General features: G+C 48.7%; 1 protein-coding gene across 2 annotated transcripts in view; it reads left to right on the top strand.

Annotated features, from left to right (window-relative positions):
• The first annotated feature begins 6,690 nt into the window (after window positions 1–6,690).
• Window positions 6,691–21,131, top strand: part of SGPL1 (sphingosine-1-phosphate lyase 1) — a 28,643-nt gene continuing 14,202 nt past the window's right edge. Inside the window, exons 1-6 of one of the 2 annotated variants that reach the window (XM_084289983.1) lie at window positions 6,691–6,744; window positions 13,601–13,766; window positions 15,395–15,462; window positions 17,405–17,552; window positions 19,100–19,179; window positions 20,732–20,860. In XM_084289983.1, the coding sequence (XP_084146109.1) occupies window positions 6,742–6,744; window positions 13,601–13,766; window positions 15,395–15,462; window positions 17,405–17,552; window positions 19,100–19,179; window positions 20,732–20,860 (594 nt within the window). In that variant the 5' untranslated portion in view covers window positions 6,691–6,741. Of the gene's footprint in view, window positions 6,745–8,815; window positions 8,870–13,600; window positions 13,767–15,394; window positions 15,463–17,404; window positions 17,553–19,099; window positions 19,180–20,731; window positions 20,861–21,131 lie in introns of those variants that run through there. The other variant, XM_084289984.1, reaches the window with a different exon arrangement.

Raw genomic sequence — 21,131 nt, 5'->3', positions numbered from 1 at the left:
GAGACGTGACCAGATTTGTTCAAAAACCATCAGTGCAAATGCCTCCCGCCACCATGCTCTGTCTTCTGTCTGCATTGTTTATTAGTTTGTAAGCTCAACAATTGCTAGGGAAACCTTTCTAATCTTGTCAATTGGCAACGCGACTGCTCTTTAATTTAGTTTGTAAGTAGTTTCTAAAGTCAGGCTATGCCTATGCTATTGATTTGGGTTTTTGATTTAGCAAGTGGCTGTTTAACAAGATCTCTGCCACGCTGCTTTAATGCCTTTCTGCGAGGGTCAAAGAATGCACCAGGATGGAAGAAGCGTAACCCAAAGCTGTTTATAAATGCTGTGTGTTAAATCAGCTTTCCTAAAGGGCCATTTGGTGTTACTTGCCTTCAGTGAAGCTGAGGTGCTTGAATTGCTTTGGAAAATGGCCTGCACTGCGGTGTGTGGGTGCAGGCTGTAGGTAGCTAACATATCCTTAGCTGACGTGTTATTCTGTTTGAGATTTTTTTTGGAAGATACAAAAAAAAAAACCCCTACATGTTTTAGATCTTTAGACCATTGTGCACCTTTCCAGCTCCCAAACCTAGAAGTTATTTCTTACCCCAGCTAATGCTGGGGGAGCAGATTGCTCTCCAGTAAGAGTTACTCCTCTATGGGTGCTTTTCTGCTGATGCTGAGAGCAATTTCACAGCCTCAGGTCCCAAGACATGATGATGAGATGCTGATGTTGGGCTTGCAGAGGTAGGAGTTGCCAGAGGACTTGAAAAGCCTCGTGTTGGTGCACATTCAAGTCCTAGCTGGCCATTAATTTTTTAGTGTGTGTGCGGTATCATCAGCAATGTCTTTGCACGCTGGGATGTAATTAGCAGATTACCCTTTGTGTTGGGTATCCACTTACTTGGCTGAGCGTCCTGATGTTGAAGTGAGATGTTTTATTTACCAGTGCAACCTGAGCCGGCTGAGCACACTCCATTAACACCAGAGAAGCCAGTGCTGGGATTGTCTTTCATATAATCCTTGAGGTTGGAAAGGACCTTCAAGAACATCAAGGCCAACAATCAACATGACTTGCCGAGTCCCATCACTGAATTACATCCCTTAGTGCCACAGGTGCTCATAATCCCTGCTGCCACCGAAAGCATCTCTGTCTGGTGTAGCACTAGATGATGATGAACAAAGTTCTGGGTCATCCCAAGGATGCTGAACAAAGCCACGTGTGACTTTGTTCCAGTTTATTTTTTGCCCCAGGGGGTCTTGCTCTTCAATTAATACCTGATCTGATGTTGCTGAGGCACAAGGAAATCACGGAGGCTTTCCTGGCACGTGCATCTTGTTCTCACCAAGCTGCCACTGTGCTCTGGGGTCAGACATGGCTCATTCATTGGAGTTGTTCTGATCCTTGAAAAGCCTCGAGTGCAGCTGGGGAACCTCCTGTTCCTCTCCCTTTGGAGGCGATGTGCGAGTCATGAGGCATTGGGCCAGCTTGTGCTGCATTTTATTTACATTTTTACAATTAAACAAGTGGTTGATAAGATTGACAAGGAAGATACAGCTTCAGAGCTTGTCAGACAAACCCCTAAACACTTTGGGTGATTTACGGAACAGGCGGATAGGAAGACTGTTCTCCAGTGCAAGATTAATAACATGCTCACTGACTCAAGTCACTTCTTAAAAGCAATTTATCATTAATTTAAATATGGGAGCTATAGTGCACGATGACTCGTCAGCCAAATGGTGGAGGGTTTTCCTCTCTGATTTCTTTTCCTGTGTTGAACTTCAGCAAGAGCAATCAATCATATCTAAGAAAGTGTTTTTTTCTTTTTTTGTTTTTTTCCTCTGTGATCACCTGTAGTTTAGGGGGAAACAGTATCCAGAGCCCTTAATTATTTAATCTAAATTGCCTTCTTCCTCCGCATGTGAGGTCTGGGTGTTGTGCTGGGGAAAGGGGCCAAAATAATTTCTGGGCTGTATGTTGGGGTTGGGAGCTGGTGTGCTGCTTTTTGGGATGGCTAATGCTGGAGAATCAGCTCCCTCTATGGTCGGAAGAGGGAGAGACACCTTCCTTCTGCAGGTCTTCCAGTCCATATCATGGAGGGGCTGTTTTTTTTTTTTGTTTTGGTCTGCTGTGTGCATATGAAGTCTTGCATCTTCCTAAAACCATGGTGTAAATCCCACTCGAGGTGATAAATCTCAAGTGCGTGAGCTGGGAACTGAATCCTAACCCTGGGCTAATACACCTCAGTGTGGGATAAGAGGTGCAAATGCATTCGCAAATGAATAAAATTGGGACTTGAATGGGAGCACTGTTCCGTGGTTTAAGGCGATAGACCTTGAAATCCTTTTATGCTGCACTGGAAGTCTGGCAAAAATGAAATGCTCGGTGTTAGGTGCTCCTGCCTGGGGGCTGCTGGGGGTAGGGGGAGGCAGAGGAACTGCTGTGCGTGGTTTTTGAGGGTGGTTTTTCAGCCAGGAGCCGGTCAGGATTTGTGCTGGTGATGGGGTTGTGGCCTATTAGGCTGTAGGAACCCCCTAAAGGGCGGCAGGTCTGGTTTATTTTTCAGATTTATTTTGCAGCCTCCAAGAAGCATCGCTTGTTAGCATCGTCTCAAAGTATTTAATTTCTAGTTTCACAATATGCAGCTTGGACAGCTGGCCGAAGCCAGGACGTGGTAATTCATGGCATTGCTCCAACCAGGGCTGGATCCTGGTGCTCAGGCTGGTGACAGTGTTTCACTTGCTCACTGTCATAGTTTCTGTGAGTGCTAACGCCTAAAGCCAGCAGAAAGCATGAGGATCTCTCCTGATGCACCTTGGCGTGTTATCTTGTGCTATGTAATTAAGATCTTTTCTGCATCACAGCCCGCGTGATGTCCCCGAGGCAGCGTGAGCCAGCTTGCCACCGGGATGCAGCGCTGCTGCTGATGGCAGAACAAAGGCGTTGGTGCTTTGTTCCCCACTGCTGCCTTAAACGGGTGACAGGAACAAGGCGGATGTGTAAGCAACCAAAAAATCCCCTGCTCTGGGTGGGGACCTGTTCAGCTTCCTGCACCCAGAGCATCCTCAGCAGAGGACAGCACGGTGGTGGCACTAGGACAAGCCTGGAGCCCTGAAGCGAGGTGTCACCTCCCGAGAGACTCTCAAACACCTCTGTGGATGTGAACGGGGGCAGGATCCTTCCATTCCAGCAGGACCACCCCCTGGAAATGGAAACCTAAGGCACTATGGCTGTAGGCAGCACCAAAAACCCCATGGGGGAGCACTGGGGTAAATACTTGGAAGGAATACCCAGGCTGGCTGGGAAATGTTGGTCGCTGCAATCTGCAACTCAGCAGCAGGAAAAAAAAAATAATCTGGGGACCTACATGTAGAGCTATAAAACTGGACAGGAAAAGGGAGAGAGAGTGTGTGTGAAACTGTCAGCTTTCTTATTTTATTTTATTTTATTTTATTTTTTTTTTCCTACAGAGCTGCTGCTCTTTGGGTGGCTTGCCATTTCCTAATCCTGAGCTGTAATCTCAAAGTGCAGTCATTTCCGAAATTTTCTAGGGGAAAAATGTTGAAAATATATCCCACTGCTTTCTTGAACTCCTGTGGAGTTTATATAAAGCCAGGGTTTTGTGTTTCTCAGTGCATACACAAAAGGCCTAATGTAAATGTTTATTTCCAAGGGCTCGCGTTTCAGCACTTTGAGTTGCTTCTGTGTCCCGAGCAACTTGGAAACAAGAAAAGAAATGCGATTCCTCTTAATTCCACCAATTTTGGGGCAATTTTCTATAAGATGAGAACCTGTGCTGCCTGCCAAATAGGAATATTTTCTGGCATTTTGAGGAACTGAGCCCATATGTGCACAATATAAAGTTGCATAAATTAAGATTACAGGAAAGGAGTTTTGCTGGTGTAGAATATAGCTCCCATTCTTGATCCATTTACTTATAAATGAAACAAATCAACTGAAAAATTCCAGGTTAAACCAGATATAATGGTTTCTATGTAAACCCTTGCTTATGCTTTCATTGCAAGGGCCCTTCCTGATGATTTCCTACCCTCTGCTTGCGCACAGCCATGCTAACAAAACTTGCCAAATGATGGCAGAAGTGAGATTTGGGCTGCATTAACGCCATGGTTGCTTTGATGGAAATGTGGGCCTTGTACAGACTAAAAGAGGGAATGCAGTTTTGCTGCTCCTACTTTCCATTTCTAAATAGTTAGGTTATTTCCTTAAAATGATCTAATTAACTATGTCACCATGTTTTTATGAGATGCCCTGCTTAGCTGATGAATTGCTCGCAGTCAGTATCTGCCCTGTGCTAGTTACTGAGGGCTCTGTGAGCGACCAGCGTGGCATTTCCTCTGTGCTGTGATGAGGCAGGGGAAGCCAGTAGGGTGGCATCCCCTCCTACTTCAGAAGCATGTTTCTGCTCAATAACCAAACAAGACAGTCCCCAGCCCTGCTGTGGAGTTGAAACCCTTGTGTGAACGTGCTGAGGACCCTTTCTGGCAGGGCTGGGTCTCCGGGCTGTGCTGGGGCTGAGGATGCGGTCGCGTGCTCGGGATTCCTGCCCTGGAGGCACAAAGGGTTTGGCCGGCGGAGGAGCCCTTGGAGGTCCAGATCTGCTGACTTGACAGCAGCTTGGTGCTGCGAGTGACTTCCTAGCATCGCATACTGCGGTCTTCAGACCATCAGCAGGGAATGCATGGGGAGGAAATGAGGCTGGGGCGAGACGCAGCGTGTATGTCGTGGTCTGTTCTAGCAAGCCAATGTGTTTCTCATTTCCATCTTCTGCAGGCCATGGCTGGCTGGAGCACAGGCTCTAATTCCTGCCTGCTGGCAAGCAGTGCTGCTTGCTAAGAGCACAGGCTTACTGTGCCTTGTGCCTGAGATCAGTGCTTGGAGCTTTGCTGATTTAGCTATTGATTTGTATTTCTTAATGCGGTGGCAATGTGCTTAGGCAGGCAGCATGAACCTGCTTGTAAATGGTGAATGTCCTGCTGGGTTGATTTGGGAAGTGTTTGCCCCCTTTTTAAATTTTCAGCCCTTTTTTTCCAAGCCAGCCTTTAAAGGAGCATGTGAGACCTCTGCTTGAGCATGGGCGATGCTGGTAGGAGTGCTGGGTGCTCCTGGGGAGGCAGCTCCCATCTCTGTGCATGGAGAACCTCCACGGAGTGAGTTTTCCAGTGTCAAGGTGAGGTCCTTAAGCTCGGACTGAGGGCTGTGAGGAAGCTGTTGTCCTTTGTAATGTGCTTTGGAGAAAGCGGCTCTGGCTTTTGAGGCTTGAGTTATCTGGCAGTGCTTGTGCTTCTGATTCCCCAAATGGCGCCCATAGGGTTTGCACTTCAGTGGCTTCTTACAGCAATAGCAAGACCTGGCACCGAGTGACCGTAATGTATAGGAGCATACATCATGTTGTCACATCAGGGACATGGAGGGGGAAACAAGCTCGTCGGCTAACTGCATCCAGGCTCCTCTCTGTGCCAGCAACTCCATCTTCTCCCTTTCATAACATCTAAAACCTCACCTACAAATCGGGCCTTTTTGTCCCTGCTTTTCTTGCAGAAAGGCCGCTGCGGAGCCTCAGCTCTCCAGCGGCAGCAAGCCCTCTCCCAGGTCTCAGCCAACCTCCGTGCATTTGTTCCCGTGCCACTGTTGTCCCCTTGCTGAAAGGGCTCTTCCCCCCCCTGCTGTCCCTTCCTGCCCACCCCTGGGTTTATGGCAAGCCATCCTATTCCTTTCTACCTGTGTTTAGCTAACCTGAACAACCCAAGCCCTCTGCTTCCTGGCATTGTGTGAAAACGTGTGAAGCTGAACAAGATTTGTGCCGATGCATCCTCCAGAGGCTTCTGAGGTTTTAAGAAACAAGTTCTCTTCCTGCACCCTAAATGCTATTCAGGCCTTTTTTAAACATTTTTTTTTTTTTTTTTCCAAATACCAACACTTTTGTGAAAGTTTGAGGGCCTCAGTGCTCTTTGATTCAGCAAGCACAGCATGTCTGGAGTTGCCTCAGACTTTCTTGCCAAGTGCACACGATGAAACCCTACTTTCTGAATCTGATAGCGGTTTAATAACAGATCTGTTTGTTCCCTCCTGCTAAAAAGAACATCTGATAGCTACAAATACTCCTTAAAAACAATCCCACGAGGGCAGTTTTCTTGAGATAAAAGTGCTGTCTGTCTGATGCGAGATGCCATCGTCTGTGAAGAGACAGCTTGGATGGCACGGTGACAGCTGATGAAATGGCTTTAGCACAGCGGAGTTAAATATTTGCACTAGCCGGGAATGCCCTGAGCGCTGTTCTCAAAACCCTGCAGAAACAAAGGCCCGGGAGGTCAAATGCCAATGTTACGAACGCCACGCAGGAACCCGCGTGAGCCGCTGGATGGGCACATTTTGCAGCGGGGCTGCGTTGTGGCGTTGACTAATGAGGTTTTAACGAGATTTTTGGAAAGCTGAGTGCTTTGAGTTAGGAAAGGTGAACGGAGAGGGCGATGTACAACGCGTGGGGGGCATCGAGGAGCTGCAGGCTCTGGCCCAGCTCTGAGGCGTGAGGGGCTGGGGCCGCTCCGCGGGGCATTACAAGGTTATAGGGCCCTTTTTCGGTGTGGCCCCGCACTTCTGGGGCTCCTCCCGGCCGCCCTACACCCGGCGCGGCCCGCAGCGGGCGCTGTGGTGCGGGAGGCCGGGGCGGAGCCGAGCGGGGCCGGGCACCGGGCCCCGGAGCGGCGGCGGCGGCCGAGGAGGAGGCGGCGGCGGCGGCGATGGTGAGAGCCGGGGGGCCGGGGCCGGGGCCGGGCGGCGCTGCCCCGGGGGCCGAGGGGAGGCCGGGGGCTCGCTGCCCTCGGAGCCTCGGCTCCCTGAGGAGAGCAGCCGGGGGTCCTCGGAGCAGGCAGGGGTTTGGGGGAGGCTGGTGCGGGGCGTGCTGGGCTCTGGGGCTCGGAGCTCGCCCTCAAACACGTTTTTTTTTTTCCCGAGGCCAGGAGCCTGCCCGTGCCGCCAGCACAAGGGGCTGCTCGGCACTGGGAACTTTGTTCTGAAAAGTGAGGGGAAATCGCGGTTTTTTTTTCCTTATTCATTGCGTGCTTCCAGCCTCCGAAGCGCAGGGTTCCCGGCCCCTTGCTGCCTGGGTATCTGCTGGCCCCGCTGGCGGAGGTGACCCCTGGCCACCCACCCTCCGGCCTGTCTCTGTGCCCCGGCGGTGTTACACCGAGCCTCGCCATCCCATGATCTACCAGCACTTTGGCTCTGGTCGCCTTAAAAACCTTGCTTTTCGGTAGGGCCAAAAATCTCTGTGGATACAGGTTTGTGACTATCGCTTGCCCCTGCTGCCAACCGCACCGTTCTGGCCATAAAAACCCCAAAAAGCGGTTCCAAAGTGCTCGCCCTCTGCAGAGCCTGCCCCGTGGTGAGGGTTGTTTCGGGAGGCCTGACCTGCTTGTGCCCCGTTTGTTGCAGCCGTGTGCTTTTGACCTGAACTGTTCTCATTCACCGCTTCCAGGAGGCTGACAAGATTCCCTTCCACCTGCGAGTCGGCCTCAGTGTCGGAAATCTCCACGTAGTGGCTAAACGGCGATGGCCTAGGTGTGATAGGGGCTTTGAGGCATGTTTTAGTGCTTTCTATAGACCATGAGATGAACCCGAGGTCCGGCTCCTCGGCGGTGTAGCAGCAGGGCTGGCTGTGATACTCGTAGTGCCGTGAACCAGGAAGGGCAGGTGAGGAGCATGGGGTTTGATCAGTGAGGATCGAGCGCCGTGGTGAAGGAAAGGACCCTCCGAGCGTGACAGCGGCGTTCAGTTTGCGCTGATAGCGGTGGTTTTGCTTGCATAACCCCGCCAGGGAGCTGTGCCAGGCTCGGTGCTGCCTTTGTTCTCCTCTGCCCGCTCCCAGAACAATTGCTGTGCCCTCGGCTGCTTTCAGACAGCCCCGCCGGGACTGTGTCTTCCAGCGCTTCGCGTACCTCTGCGTGGCACTGAGCTACTCGCCCGACGTTTCACATAAATACCCGTTTTGTTCCCCAGAAAGCAGGCAGAAGGGACTGCGTGATCAGCAGCTGAGAGGGTGCCAGGCGGAGGAATGAACAAATGTGTCCAGATGAGCCCCAGCCCAGGGAGGACCGAATCCTTCCTTCATCCTCATTGTTGTGGAGGCTGGGAGGATGCTTCCTCGCAGAAAACACACCTCCAGTGAGCCCCAGGGAGAGCTGTGATGGGTTTATATCGAGTGAACCCAGTCCCACCTGAGATCTGTGCTATCTGGGGCATGCCTCGAGACGTGCGGGCTTTGCTTTTGCACATCCATTTGTTGCAGGGAGCGGAGTGGACAAGAGGTGACATCTTGTGAGTGGTTGGGGTTAACTGCTGTTGCTCCATAGCGGAAGGCTGTTTCTCAAGCACTCTTTAGTTTCTTCTTGGCCTTGTAGGGGAGCATCTGGTAGGCTTTTCACAACAACTGCTCTTTGTGTTGTTTTTTTTTTCTTCCCTTGTTTCCCTCGCCCCCATGTGAAATCTGAATCGCACCTCATTTGGAAAGTCCCTTGAGCTCTTGTAAAACTATGCTTTTTTTTCTTTTTTTTTTTTTTTTTTTTTTTGAGCCTCGAATCAGCATTTTTCCATCTTGTGAGAGTTTTACGTTTCCCCTCTGCAGAGGAGCCGAGGGGTGCTGCCGGTCTTACTTCTGCCTTGTTTGTTTTTCTGATGAAGCTATAATTAGCCAGTCTCTAGCCACTCCCCGTGAACTCAGGGCTGGTGGGGTAGTATGTGGACATTCCTCTCCCATACACAGTGTATGGGGGGGGGAGACGACCAACTAGAGGGGGAAAAAAAGGCTTTTCAGCAGGGCAGCAGTGGAAAACGTGACCCAGGAGAAGCCGGTGGTACCAGAGAGCTGCAGTAAGATACGTGTGACCTGAATGTCTTTCTCTTTCAGAGTTCAGCCCGTGTGGCTCCAGGTTCACGGCTCTTGATTTCTGAGAGGCCCTCTCTGCTGTCCCCACGTGTCCCCACGTCCTCTGCGGGGGGCAGCACGCCGAGAAGCTCGGGCTGTGCCCAGGAGCTGGCTAGCAAACGCCGCGTGCCTGCTGCTTACGTAAAGCTGTTTGTCACCCTCGCCGGGGCTGGGGGTGGCAGGGAGGGACACAGGAGCATGGTTATTGCTCAAGCCTGAAGCAAACCGCTGCGCGTGCAGGGACTCGCAGCCTCGGACGGGGTGGCGTTGCTCAACCACCCCTTTCCTTGTCAGAAGCTGGCTGCGAGGCTGATGATGGCCATGGCCCGGCCGGTTCTGCGGTCGTGCCGGTCCGACGTGCCCTTTTGCGGCCGGGTTTGCACCAGCAGCAAGGTGCTAGCTGAGGCACAGCTAATTGAAGTCTTCCTCCTCCTTAGGTGCGTGGTAAATAAGCAAGTTGGCTGTCCTCCTGCAGCATATTTTGGGTTGGGACCTCAGCGAGCCCTCCTTGTGGCAGCAAGCCGTGTGTTCTGCCCGCGTTGCTGTGAGTGGTCTTCGTGCCTCTTAATTTACAAGGTGCTGAGGTGCACGGCACGCCGCCTCGCTCGTCACCTTCGTCCCAGCGAGGGAAGACAAATGGCAAAGCCAAATGTTAGGCTTCGGGCACAGGGAGCTGGTGGCAGCTTTCCTGGGCTGGGAACGTGGCCGGAGCATGCGGGGAGGCCGTGCTGGTCTTCCTTGGCTGCAGGAGGCACCGCTGACCTCCAGCCACCGCTCTCCTTGCTCAGCGTTTGGCAGCGAGGCCAGAAGGTGGCTGGAGGTGCCAGGCGCCTGCTCAGGTGGGTTATTTAGGCAGGGTAACAAGCTCTGTGCTGTTCATACTGTTGCTGGCTGATTTACAGCTAGCTGCGGAGGGTGCGGACTCCAAAAGCAGAGGATGTGGTTTAGTCAGAGCAGTTCCTCCTCGCGCAGTTTTCAGCCCAAGATTCATGCGATTACTTAAAATAAACCGGCCTCTGAAAGCGCCTTTCTGCTCTCTCCCACTTTAAGCACTGTCCTGGGGGAAGGAAGATGCTGCTGCTAAGACCTTTTTCCCACTCTTCCCACAGGTAAACTTCACGGTACTTCCACTTTACAGTGTCAGAAAGGGGAGGCACTTGTAACAGAAGCGTGAGGCTCTCCAGTATATTGCCTTTCTGTCTTTTTAAGGCTTATGTGAGTCCTTTAACTTTCAGCCGAGGAAATGCTGTTCTGGCAAAACTACAAAATCGGCTCGTATTAGCTCTGGCAATTTCTCCCCCTCTTTCTCTTCTATCATCTGGGACAGAAGAGCATTACTGCAGTTAATTTGTCCTCTTTTGTAGTCGTGTAAGTGCTGTATCCCTGGAACAGCTCAGCTGGCTAATGGCTTTTAGAAGTAAAGTCCTAAGGATATATTCCTAATCTGTAGAGCTAAAAATTCAACATGTAAACTGCTTGGGTTGTTGAGTGCATTAATACCAGGACAAATGAATGCTGCAAGTCCTAATGACAGCAATTAGTATTTTATCTAATACCTGGGTCTGTCTTAATGCTCTGAGAATTAGAAATAAATCCTGCAGTGGAAGTTTTTCCCCTTTATTTTTCAGTGTGCTCATAAGTAGGGCTTTTAAACTTCTAGAATAAGCCTGTCTGGTGAAGCTTTTGTGGGGGGAAGGGTCTTTTAAGGAAATAAAACCAACCCCAGGAATGGGAAGGGAAACCTTTTTTTTGTTTTGATATCTTAACGAATAAGTAGATTATTATCTTACAAGAAATCCTGCGCTGTGTATTGACTTAAAATCAGGCCAGCTCAGTGTCTGTAGCCCAGCTGGGGAGGTGGTAATGGCAGGGGCGAAGGGTTTTTCTAATCCCACAGAGCTGAAACTGCATCTCTGCTCATTGCGCGTGGCCAGCATTTCTTCTGGCTGAGCTCAGCTGGGAAATAACTGCGAAATGCCTGTGTCCTTGGGGAGTGGACGGGTGTGAGGCCGGGGAGTCATCACCATGGCAGTAAGGGAGGTGGCTGAGTGACGGGACTCAGCGTGAGGGCTGACTTGATGATTTTGGTCTTTTCCAACCCAAAAGATCCTGCGGTCAGCTGCTGTGCTGAACCTGGGCTTGCTTGGCACAGCTGCTGGCTCTCCAATCGGTGCCGTACCCCCAGCAGGTGACGGTCAGGTTGGTGTTGGAGCTGTGATGTCTCACCAGGAGTCCAGACTGCAGACTCGGTGCCAAAGCTGGCTTTTAACTCAGGTGTGAGCGGCCCTTCCAGAGTCGGAGGGGGAAGAATTAAAACAGCTGGGCTAAACGGAGGCATTTATTACCCCTGCCTCCTCCCTGGGGAATAAGGAAGCGGCGTGGAGCTGCAGCAGCGAGGCTGCCATCACACGGTGTTGGGGGTAATAAAACCAGGGCACGTTTGAGTGATAGCTTTGGAATTAAGTTAGCAATCTGGAGAAGAGAGGCCGCGTATCTCAGTGGATATGTGGGGGCAAACGAGCACTGTAAAAACGCTGAGTGCTGAGAAATCCCGTGGTATATCTAACCAGTGTCCCGTGCCACTTTGCACTGCTGTCTTAATCTCTTTTCAGTATCCTCCTGACTCGATCGATCTCGCCCTTTAAACTCTTGTAGGTATGAAATGACCGAAGGAGAAAGTGAGAGGCATAGGGAAAACTTTGCCCTCTCCAACTGTTCTTTGTGCAGGGATCCCAAGAGGGAGAAATTCTTGGGGTGAGCATTAACATCACAGATCTTCTCTTGTTTGTTCAAAAACTCGGTAGCATCACTGGGTTGCCACGTAGCAGTGCTGGTGTGCGTGCTTTTTTTTTTTTTTTTTCCTGATGGCAGTGATGAGGAAACAGGGTTGTGCAGCTGCATCCTGGAGCGTCACAGCTTTCAGGTGATCCCGAGCGAAGCCTGGGGATGTCTGCAGCGAGTTTGGAGCCGAGCCGCCTGCGTTTGTCAGCGCTGGCTGAGCACTCCTCTGCAGGGATTGCCCCCAGAAAGCCTCGCAGCCTCGCTGGAACTTGAGGAGTCCCTCTGGTGTTAGCAGAACAGGCAGACCTTCCCCTAAATGCACCCGTTAAATCAGCTCTGGTGGTGCCACAATTGGAGGGCTGGGTGTGAACCAGCCGAGGCCTAATTGCAGCGGGTTGTGTGGCTGCCTTTTTTTCAGGCAGAAGTGGCTGGTGGGTGCTTACACTGCCCTTTGCTCAGCAAATGGGTGCTAATTGGGCTTCTCCGGGCTGCTCCTCCCTGTGGCTTTGCCCTGTTCAGCCCCTCTCCTCCACCCTGTGCTGGGCTGTGGATGATGATATTCCCCTGTGACAGGCTGGCACTCTTGTTCTACAGATTTTTTGTTTTAGCCTTACATTTGGGATGCTTTAGTGTTTTTTTTTTCAGTCCTCTCACATGTATTTTACTGCTTTTCCAAAGCAGTGATTGCTCGTTAGTGCTTCTTTGTGAGGCATCCTGCCTTTTTCCTGTGGCTGTTTGGAAGCACTTGGCTTTTTTAAGCTGCTCATAGCCTCTCCCATGGTGTTGGAAGTGATGTGCCACCCCTGAGGGTGACCCAAAAAAACAAGTAAATGCTGCTTCTGGTGCTAACTTGCCCCCAGAAGAGGGATCTGTGCGGGGTGCTGAGAAGGAAGATGTGACAGCTTTTACCTTAGTGGTTTATCCATCATTGCAAGCCACTCCAAACCCATCAAGGTTATGACAGTGCAAGTATCAAGGATGTATTTCTTTTTTTGTCGTGCTGGACATTCCCCTGGACGGCCCTCCAGCAAAACTGGGGAACACTCGATTTGGGAGGAGGCTTGGGCAGAGTGCTTTGGGGGCTGAAAAAGATTCCAAAATACTTTAATCTGGTTGTAGCACCCAACGAGGTGCGGCTCCCTGGATCATTCTCATCCCTAGAACACTTTTCTACCCCAGAAAACTGTTTCGGAGACCCCCTGTTTTGGGGAAATGACCTTTCCCCCTTGTGTGCATCCTGTCGTCCCCACCCTGTTCTCCTAGGCTGGAAGGTGGCGTGCTTGGAAGCTATTGATTAGGTGCTTGGGCTCTGTCCTAGCAGTAATTGCTGGTTTAATATTGTAATTAGGGTTGCATCACAGTTTGCTGGTGTTCTTTTCTTCCAGCAGTGCTTGGCTCTGGAAGGAATGCAGTAATTAGATCTCAGCCCTGAGGAGTTGCTGAGCGCTCACAGCTTAAAAAAATCCTGCTCTAGGTACTTAAACAGCCCTGTTTGGTGGTACCTGGTGAGCAGTGGTGGTAGCTCAGTCTTCCTGTGCCACCTGAGCAGATGATTCCTTGGGAATAGGAAGATTGTGGTTAATGCAACGTGGTTTTCTTGGGCCATGGTAAGATCTGCTGGTGCGTCTTGGGACCGTGAAGCTTGAGCATCCTGCTCTTCTCTCTGAAGCCTCTCAGGATGTGTTTCTGTCAGTGGTTTTTAACTGGAAATGAGTGACAATTGTGCCCTACCTGTGCCTTTCACAGGGATTAGGGAAAGCAAGAGGGGTCTGTGTACTGAAAAACACCGTAAGAGACTCCCAGTGGCAGGGAGTTCTGTCATTCGAGCACTTTTGATGCCCTGCTTGTGTGTGTTTGAGCTTGTCTTAATGCCCGTCTCGTTTCCCTTGGTGTAGGATGCCATTTCTAGCTACAAGGAAATCCTGCAGGTGTACTGGGAGACAGCAACGGGCTTGGTGAACGCCTGCTGCGATGGACTGGAGCCCTGGCAGTTAGTTGGGCTGACGTGCTCTTCAACACTTCTAGCTGTATGGCTGCACAGCTTCCTCTTCCAGCCCGAGAGTAAGTACTTAAAACGGGTCCTGTGTTTGTGGGAAGGGAGAGGGGACAGTTGTTCTCGTGTTGTAGGGGGAAGGGGGCAGAATGAGGGCAAACTTTTGTTAAAATGCCTTCTTCTGTAAACCAGGATTGACAAAACCCTATTCCGAATTAGGGTCAGGGCCTGGGTAAGCAGTGAAACATCCCCATTCCTGCAGAGGGTGTGGCAGGCCAGCCCGGAACGTGCCTGCATCTCCCTCCCTCCTTTCCATCCGTCTCCCTTTCTGCTTCTGGCAAGGCCGTTTACTCATCACAACCCTCTCTTGCTCAAAACCTGGGGAAATCGATCATGTTTCATCCTCAGGAGGTCCAAGATAATTGTGGGCTTGTGCTGCCTTTTTTTTTTTTTTTTTTTTTTTTTGAGCCTGTTTCTGCTTTGAGTGATTTCTGATAGCAGCAGCTCTTCAGCGGGACCTCTTTTGATGAACCTGCAATATATTCTGGCTCTCCGTGGTGGTCAGGGATAACCGCCTTGCCCTTGGAGGAGAACAGAGGTGCTTTGCAGGTCCCCCAGGCCTCAGGGTTATGCTTTTTTTTCGTTAAAAACAGCAGAGTTTTTAATTAGTGCCTGTGCCTCTGCTTTTTTTTTTTGAAAGGCAAGTGTAAGTGAACAGTGGGAACTTGTGCCCAATACAGCTTCTTGGCTAATGTTTGTACTGTTGCACAGTATTTTTAAAATACTGACTAATTATGAAGTCCAATTAGGCTGTTCGGATATTTCAACAATTTATTTTTTCTCCCCCTCAATGTGGATGCTTGCAATTAAACAGTTTGCACACAGAAATGTGCAACAGGAAAGTTATTTTCAGAGTGCTAACAAATATTTGGTACAGAATGTGCCAGACTGCACTTCCTGCAGCTTTTCAAAATGTATCTGAAGTATATATAAAATGGGGGGGGGATAAAGGGCCAGGCTGATACTGTAGACAAAATTGGGAAGTCCTAAAATGGTTGATTTTGTTTTTAAAGCTTGTTTAGCCGTTTCCTGGTGAAAGTGTCTTGTGACTGGTGCTTGGCTGAAACCCCTGGAGGACTTGGTGGTTGTAAAGCAGCTGTCATGCTGCTTGCATTCCTGCCTTGAAAGTTACCCCCCAGGAGTTTTGTGGTGTTTGCCATCAGAGGGATCTATCTTGGTTTCAAGATGCAGAAAAAAATTTCAGCAAGCTCTTACCTTCTTGCTGGAGACCTTGTGTTTAGCAAGTCCAAACTCCCTCTCCTTGTAAAATTCCACGTCTGGGTGCACGTTCCCATTCAGAGAGGTGCTGGCCTTCCTTATGCCTTGTTTGGAAAGATTTTAGCCTTTTGAGTTTGTCTGACTTTATTCGGCAGCCTGAGGAACCAAGTAGGAAGATGAATCAAATCACTGATTCTGATAGATGCTGATGTGCAAAGCAGTTCCTTCAGTTCCTGCAGCCTGGCCTGTCTGCTTTCTAATACACTGCTCTGTCTCTCCACATCCCTTTTGTGACTGTTACTTTATCCTGGGTCAGAAATACCAAGCCTGTCATGGGTTGGGGTGCAAGTATTGTGCTCCGAGTCAGTTTTTAGTTTCTTGAGTCATATTAGGTTAACTTCTGGCTTTTCTCTTTCAGGCTTAACATCCCGAATTAAGAAACAGTTCTTTAAACTACTGAGAAGAATGCCGTTTGTCGGGGCTATAGTAAGTATTTGAACAGCTTTTTGTGCTATTATTCCAGGCCCTTGTTTTTGCCTGCATAGCTGTGTCTCGGAGAAACTACACTTCTTCACCTCTTCGCTGTCATGTCACTAATCATAATGATCTAAGGGCATAGATTTGGATCTGCTGCTGCCTGGTTAATGAAAGATAATTTCTATCTAGTCTTTTTTGTAATAGTTTTGCTCTCATAAAGTACACCACCTTTTATTTATACCAAGTATCAGTGAATCCAGCTGTGGAATTTTCCAGTGGTGTTTCTTCCTTGTTAGATTTCAGGAAAATAACTTGATTCGTGGAAGAAGAAGACATGGTTGAACTTGAGTTGTTCTTCTGAAACAATGTCTTGAGCAAGCGTGAGATAGCCAGGTGTCTATTGTGCAACGTGGAAGGATAATTGTTTTAATCAATGACTGGCCACGAGTAGTTCAGAGCCCCTATCTGTTAGCAGAGTTAGCATTATAGCACGGCGATATCAGAAGCTTGTGTAATCATTAAAATGAGACAGGCTTTAGTGTCTAGGAGATGTTTTTTACTTAAAAACTTGAAACTACAACTGTCAGCAAGTCTTAGCACGCTAACAACTTAATGATCGAGAAGTGCGCAGCTTGGTTTCTTTGGTACATGGTGCTATCGTACTCGATTGCCCTTTCTGCTTGATGCGTAGGCAGCTTTGCACGTTGAATTGGTGGGGTGTGGGGGGTGCTGGGTCTGTTGGAGGCAACTTTATCAGATGGAAATAGTAAAGAGGAACTTCTTCATTTTGATTTCAACATGGATACGGTTCCTTTTGACCTCAATATGGGTGCAGTTATCAAGTTTTTCTCCCCCAGTCCTCCGTAAGGGAATGGCATCTCCCCTTCAATTCCCGTGTCCCAATTTTTACCTTCTGGCTCGAGTAGCTGTTGATAAGATGAAGTAATTGCTAGCTCTCCTCTGCTTAGATTTGTTGTCTGCCCCTTAGGAGAGGACACCTCCTGGGTCCCTCTCTTTTGTCCAGGCTTACCTTCTCAGGGCTAGCACTGCAAAGCTCCTGCCGTGCCCTACCTGCGTGCTGTTCCCACTCTTTGGCAGGCTGATAACCTATCAGTTGCTTACGGGAGGCCTTGGCTTTGAGGGAATCCAATGTCCAAAAGTCTTTAAGGCTGATAACATCCCAACACCTTTGTTGTCTGGAAGAAGAATGTCTGCTTTGAAAGGTTTTCTGAGAGGGAGCCTGGGCCTCCTGCATGTGGAGTGTGAGTAGGAAGAGAGAAATCTTTTAACTGTGCCTGTAAGGGAGATTTCTTTAATGTTCCTGTTTTCTTGAGTCCCTAAACTGTGTATGTGATGGCAGACAAGACAAGGTATGAAATATAATGAATCTGAAGACTTCTATAAATTACGGACTGTGACTTAAAAAGGTTTGGTGGATAAAAATGAAATGTTTTTGCCTTAAGCTTTGCTTTTTCAGCTATTGAAGGTGCTCCAAGTTCCCGCTGCTCGTCAGTACCCATTATCAGTGCTCAAAGAGTAACCATTTCTCTTTGAACGTGGTGGTGTCTGTGCTGTTACATGAAACACAGCCGAGCAGTGGCCCGTTCTGCAGTCATCCATCCCAGTTACTTGGCTCAATTTTGGGCTGTGCCAGCTAGCACACTCCCCTAGCTGCTTCCCGGAGTGGTTTAGAGACTAGTGCATAACAGTGACTGTTCCAGGAGGCATTTTTGGAGAAGGGCAGCTTGTTTTTGGTGGGAGAAGTTGGTGAGAGGGGAGAATTCAACTGCGTGGCTGTAACTCTGCTATGCTTTTTGGTCACAGAGCTGAAGAAGTTCCTACCTGTTCTGCTCGCTGGTATGGAAGTAGCCAGCAAGTTTGATCTCACACGTGTTGAACAATTATAATCTGGCCAGCACCTTTGTTGATAGGCTTTTCCTTTCTTTTCTAGATTCAAAAGAAGATTGATGAGGCCTTGAATGATGTCACTTCCAGTTTATCCTTCCTGAAAGATGAAAAAGATTATATCAAAGCGCTGCCGGAACAAGGCATGAGCCAGCCTGAAGTACTACAGAAGATGAAAGAGTACAGCTCAAAAGGTATGGCTGAGTCTGTGCCCTAGCAAAGGTGGGTCTGTTTCAGAGACAGCATTAGACTTACTTGGTTAAATGAGATCTAATGATGCCTGCTCTCAGTTTCATCTTAAATATTGCTCTGCTGATGTTCCTCACTTGTCTGTTTTCCTTTTGGAGGTGATTAAAGTCGGTATTCACAATGTCTACTGCTGTATTTGGGTATTTACATTGAAATTCCCTTTCTGTCCCAAGAGTTTAATACTGACTGATGGGAGAGATGAGAAGAAAAATACAGAGGAAGCTTTCTGAATGCATTTCTGAGCAGTTGCCTTGATGTTCAGCTTTTACCAGAAATGTATTTTCTGCAAAGCCCCAAGGAATGCTCCTAACAAAAAGGACTTCCAAACAGTATTTTTAGGGAGTTTCCAAAACTCACTTTAATCAAAACCAGTGGTTTGCATCTTGAAAATGCCACTCAGGCAAGGCAAAGGCACGATGATGGCCTCTTGGCTTGAGTCCACGTGAGCACTGTCTGAAAGTTAATTTGAGTTGCCTCCCTGGTGTAAATATCTCCATGCTGATTCACATCCTGTTACTTCTAATGAGCAAATTTGGGTGATTTGCTGTCCAGAGAATATATGACTGACCTGTTCCTATCTCCAGTCTGATAAAAGCTTGGAATTTTCTGTTAGAACAGTGCATCTACTCCATATTCAGGAACAGTTTTGCAACAGTAATGTAGCAACTTCCTTTTTTTCTGCTTTTATGTTGTTTGTGCTGCTTTCTGTGTCTGTCTTCTGTCTGTGTTTTCCCTCATAATAATTACTCCCTTCCTTCACTGGGCTTTTACTTCCTTTTTTTTATTTTTCTGTCCTCTCCTTCCCACACTTGTGCAGTTTTCTGTGGAAGTTACTTGGAAATGAGGGTTGGATTGTGACTGTGTTTGCCTTATGTATTCTTGTGAAGCTGATGCCATCGAGGCTAACAGTTTCGAGGCAGCACATAACTACACAGGTAGAAATACTCTGGGTGTTTAGAGGCAGAAACTAACCTGGTTAAGAGGGTTGAAATGCTGTTCCACCCACCTGCTCTGGTTTGTTGATGCTTAAGTGGCATTCAGTTTTAGGTAAACTTTAACTGAAGCATCCCGTGTTGTAGATCTTAGCAATACAGCCTTGACCTTTCCATCTCAGTGGTGTGCTGGGTGCTCTTTGGATGTGACTGTCGCTTCAGTGCTGAGAGTTGGGCTGTGTAGACAGCAGTTTGGGGAGTGTGAGTGGGGATTAGGTGGGTTATATATTAATATAACTGCTTGCTGCAGCTAGCTCTTTATGTGCTGGCACTTTATGCATCATTTACTTGCAGTTTGCTAAGTTTACAGGACACAAGCTGCCAGAGGCATGGCATGGAGGTTATCTCTCTGGCACAAAAATCATTCTTGCTCCTCCTCAGTGCAGCCCAAAAGCAAAATCCTTATTTTTAGAACTACTAGGGGGGACTTCTTTGCTCTTCTGCATGCTGTCCTGGAATGGCTGTGTCTGCAACCGGTGTGCTTCTCTCTTTTCTTTCAGGAGATGTACGCTGGGAGGATGGAAAAGTCTCTGGGACCGTGTACAGTGGTGAAGAGAAACTCACCCGTCTGCTCGTGCAGGTGAAGTGCCAGCGGTCTAACTCGGCGTCTTTGCACATATTTTTAGCAACTTCAGGGTGACCAGAAACCCCTCAACAATATTCCAGCATCTTTCAAGATAAATAGGGAGGATCTGAAGCTCAGATTGCCCAACTCTGAAGACAGAGCCTAGGGTGAATGTAGGTGGAAGGGGAGTTATTAGCAAAGCACTGGAGCATTGCAAAACTGGCCAAGTGGCGGTCACTGTGAAAACACTGTAGAGATAACTAGGATCCAATCAGATAAGATGTTGTTTTGAGTGCGAAAGTAAGAAGTTGAGCACAAGTGAACTGGAGGCTGGTACTGACCTTCTAATTTGGGGAATGATAAGAGGCGTAAAATTGCCAGAGATCAGCGTCAGTAAGCCCCCTGGCAGGTGTAACTGCTCTAGGCTGGAGAGAAAGCACCCTTGGCTGCCCTGCTTTGGGGTTGCTGGAGGACTTCAGCCTTGAAACAGCTTGATTAAGCAAAACAGGATTGGTCTTGGTTTAAGCAAAAAGAAAAAAAGTAGTTTGTAAAATGTGTTTGGCATTGCTGTGCAGTCCAAATCATGCAACAATGGGGCACTGGCATGCTTCAGTGCAGTCTTTGTTAGGTCTGTTTACCTAGTCTGGAACTTCTCCCTTTGAGAATGCTGGAAAAAAAAGAAAACTAAACAGCCCAAAGGTCTGTTTTTAAGTACATCTACTTCAAGAGGTTTTTTCACTAGAAAGGGAAACCTGGCCTTGCTCCTGGGAACAGCTTTTATACCAGTGGTAATGAGCTCTGTCGGGTGGTTGCTATTGCTGTTTTCTTCTGCCCGTTGACATTTTCTTTGCCACTTCTGGGGAAGCATAAAGCTCAGAGCAGCCTTTCTAGAGGAGCCTCACCTTGGACTGAGTGTTGTGGAAACATTCCCTCTGTCCGTGCTGATTATTCGCTGCCTTATTGTGCTGTATTTCTTTCAACATCCCTGTGGCTGCTTTTTGATCGCGGCTGCAGGAGGCTGGAACTGGCCCGTTGCAGCCTTATCCTGTGAGCCTGCTGTTGCGGAACGAGCATGAAGTACTGGTTTCCACGGCCACTTTGGTTGTGGAGTGGGTGGGCAGCTGTGCTTTTCTAGCTGCTTTGGAATTACTCTTTACTCTTAAATTCAAACTAGTTCTGCAAAGCAAGTTTTTTAGGACTATATACTGGCCTGCTTTGCATAAAGCAATCGTAGGGCATATACATACCTGAACTGGGTGAACAAAAGAAGGGCAGATAATTGTGTTCTTTTTAAAATAGCTAAACCATTAGCAACATTGCTTGTTGTAAAGACAGGGTTATGTTATATAATCATTCCAGAGGCCAGAATGCTCTAGAAAAACAAATGATTTCACCCCCCCCAGCGTAGCTTCCCAGCTTGTGGTGTGTACTCACAGCGGGAGAAAGTACTGCAGATCTGCAGATAGTCTGTCTATGTACCGTGCACAGCGAGTTCCCAAACCTGGACCTCTTCGCTGATAATCCAAGGCTTCACCTGCAGGGCTAACTTTGTCTCTGTTCTCTGAAGGTGTACGAAGAGTTTGCCTGGAGTAATCCTCTCCATCCCGATATATTCCCTGGTCTGAGGAAGATGGAAGCAGAAGTAGTGAGGATTGCCTGTACCCTCTTCCACGGAGGCCCCAACTCTTGTGGTGCTGTAAGTAGCTTGTGCTCAAGTGCCCCGTGAGCATTTGGATACTTCTGACTCGAAGTGCAAATGCACCTTCTGCTCTCCATCCAGCTCTGAGCCTGAGGTCATTCTGGTGTGCAGTTCTGGCACGTGCCATGCCAGCATAGCTGGCCAGGAGCTGGTTGGTAATTGCTCTTCTCAGGGAAGCTTTATGAGAGATGATTTAACTCCAAGTAGTTCTTAAATGATGATTTCCTTCACCTCTTTTTTCACACCCTTAAATGAGACAGGCTTGCTG

This window comes from Netta rufina, assembly GCF_964035555.1.
Source record: "Netta rufina genome assembly, chromosome: 7".
In the NCBI taxonomy this organism is placed as follows: domain Eukaryota; kingdom Metazoa; phylum Chordata; class Aves; order Anseriformes; family Anatidae; genus Netta; species Netta rufina.
The sequence above is the reverse complement of the archived record's forward strand: the minus strand, read 5'-3'. Positions and strand labels throughout refer to the sequence as shown.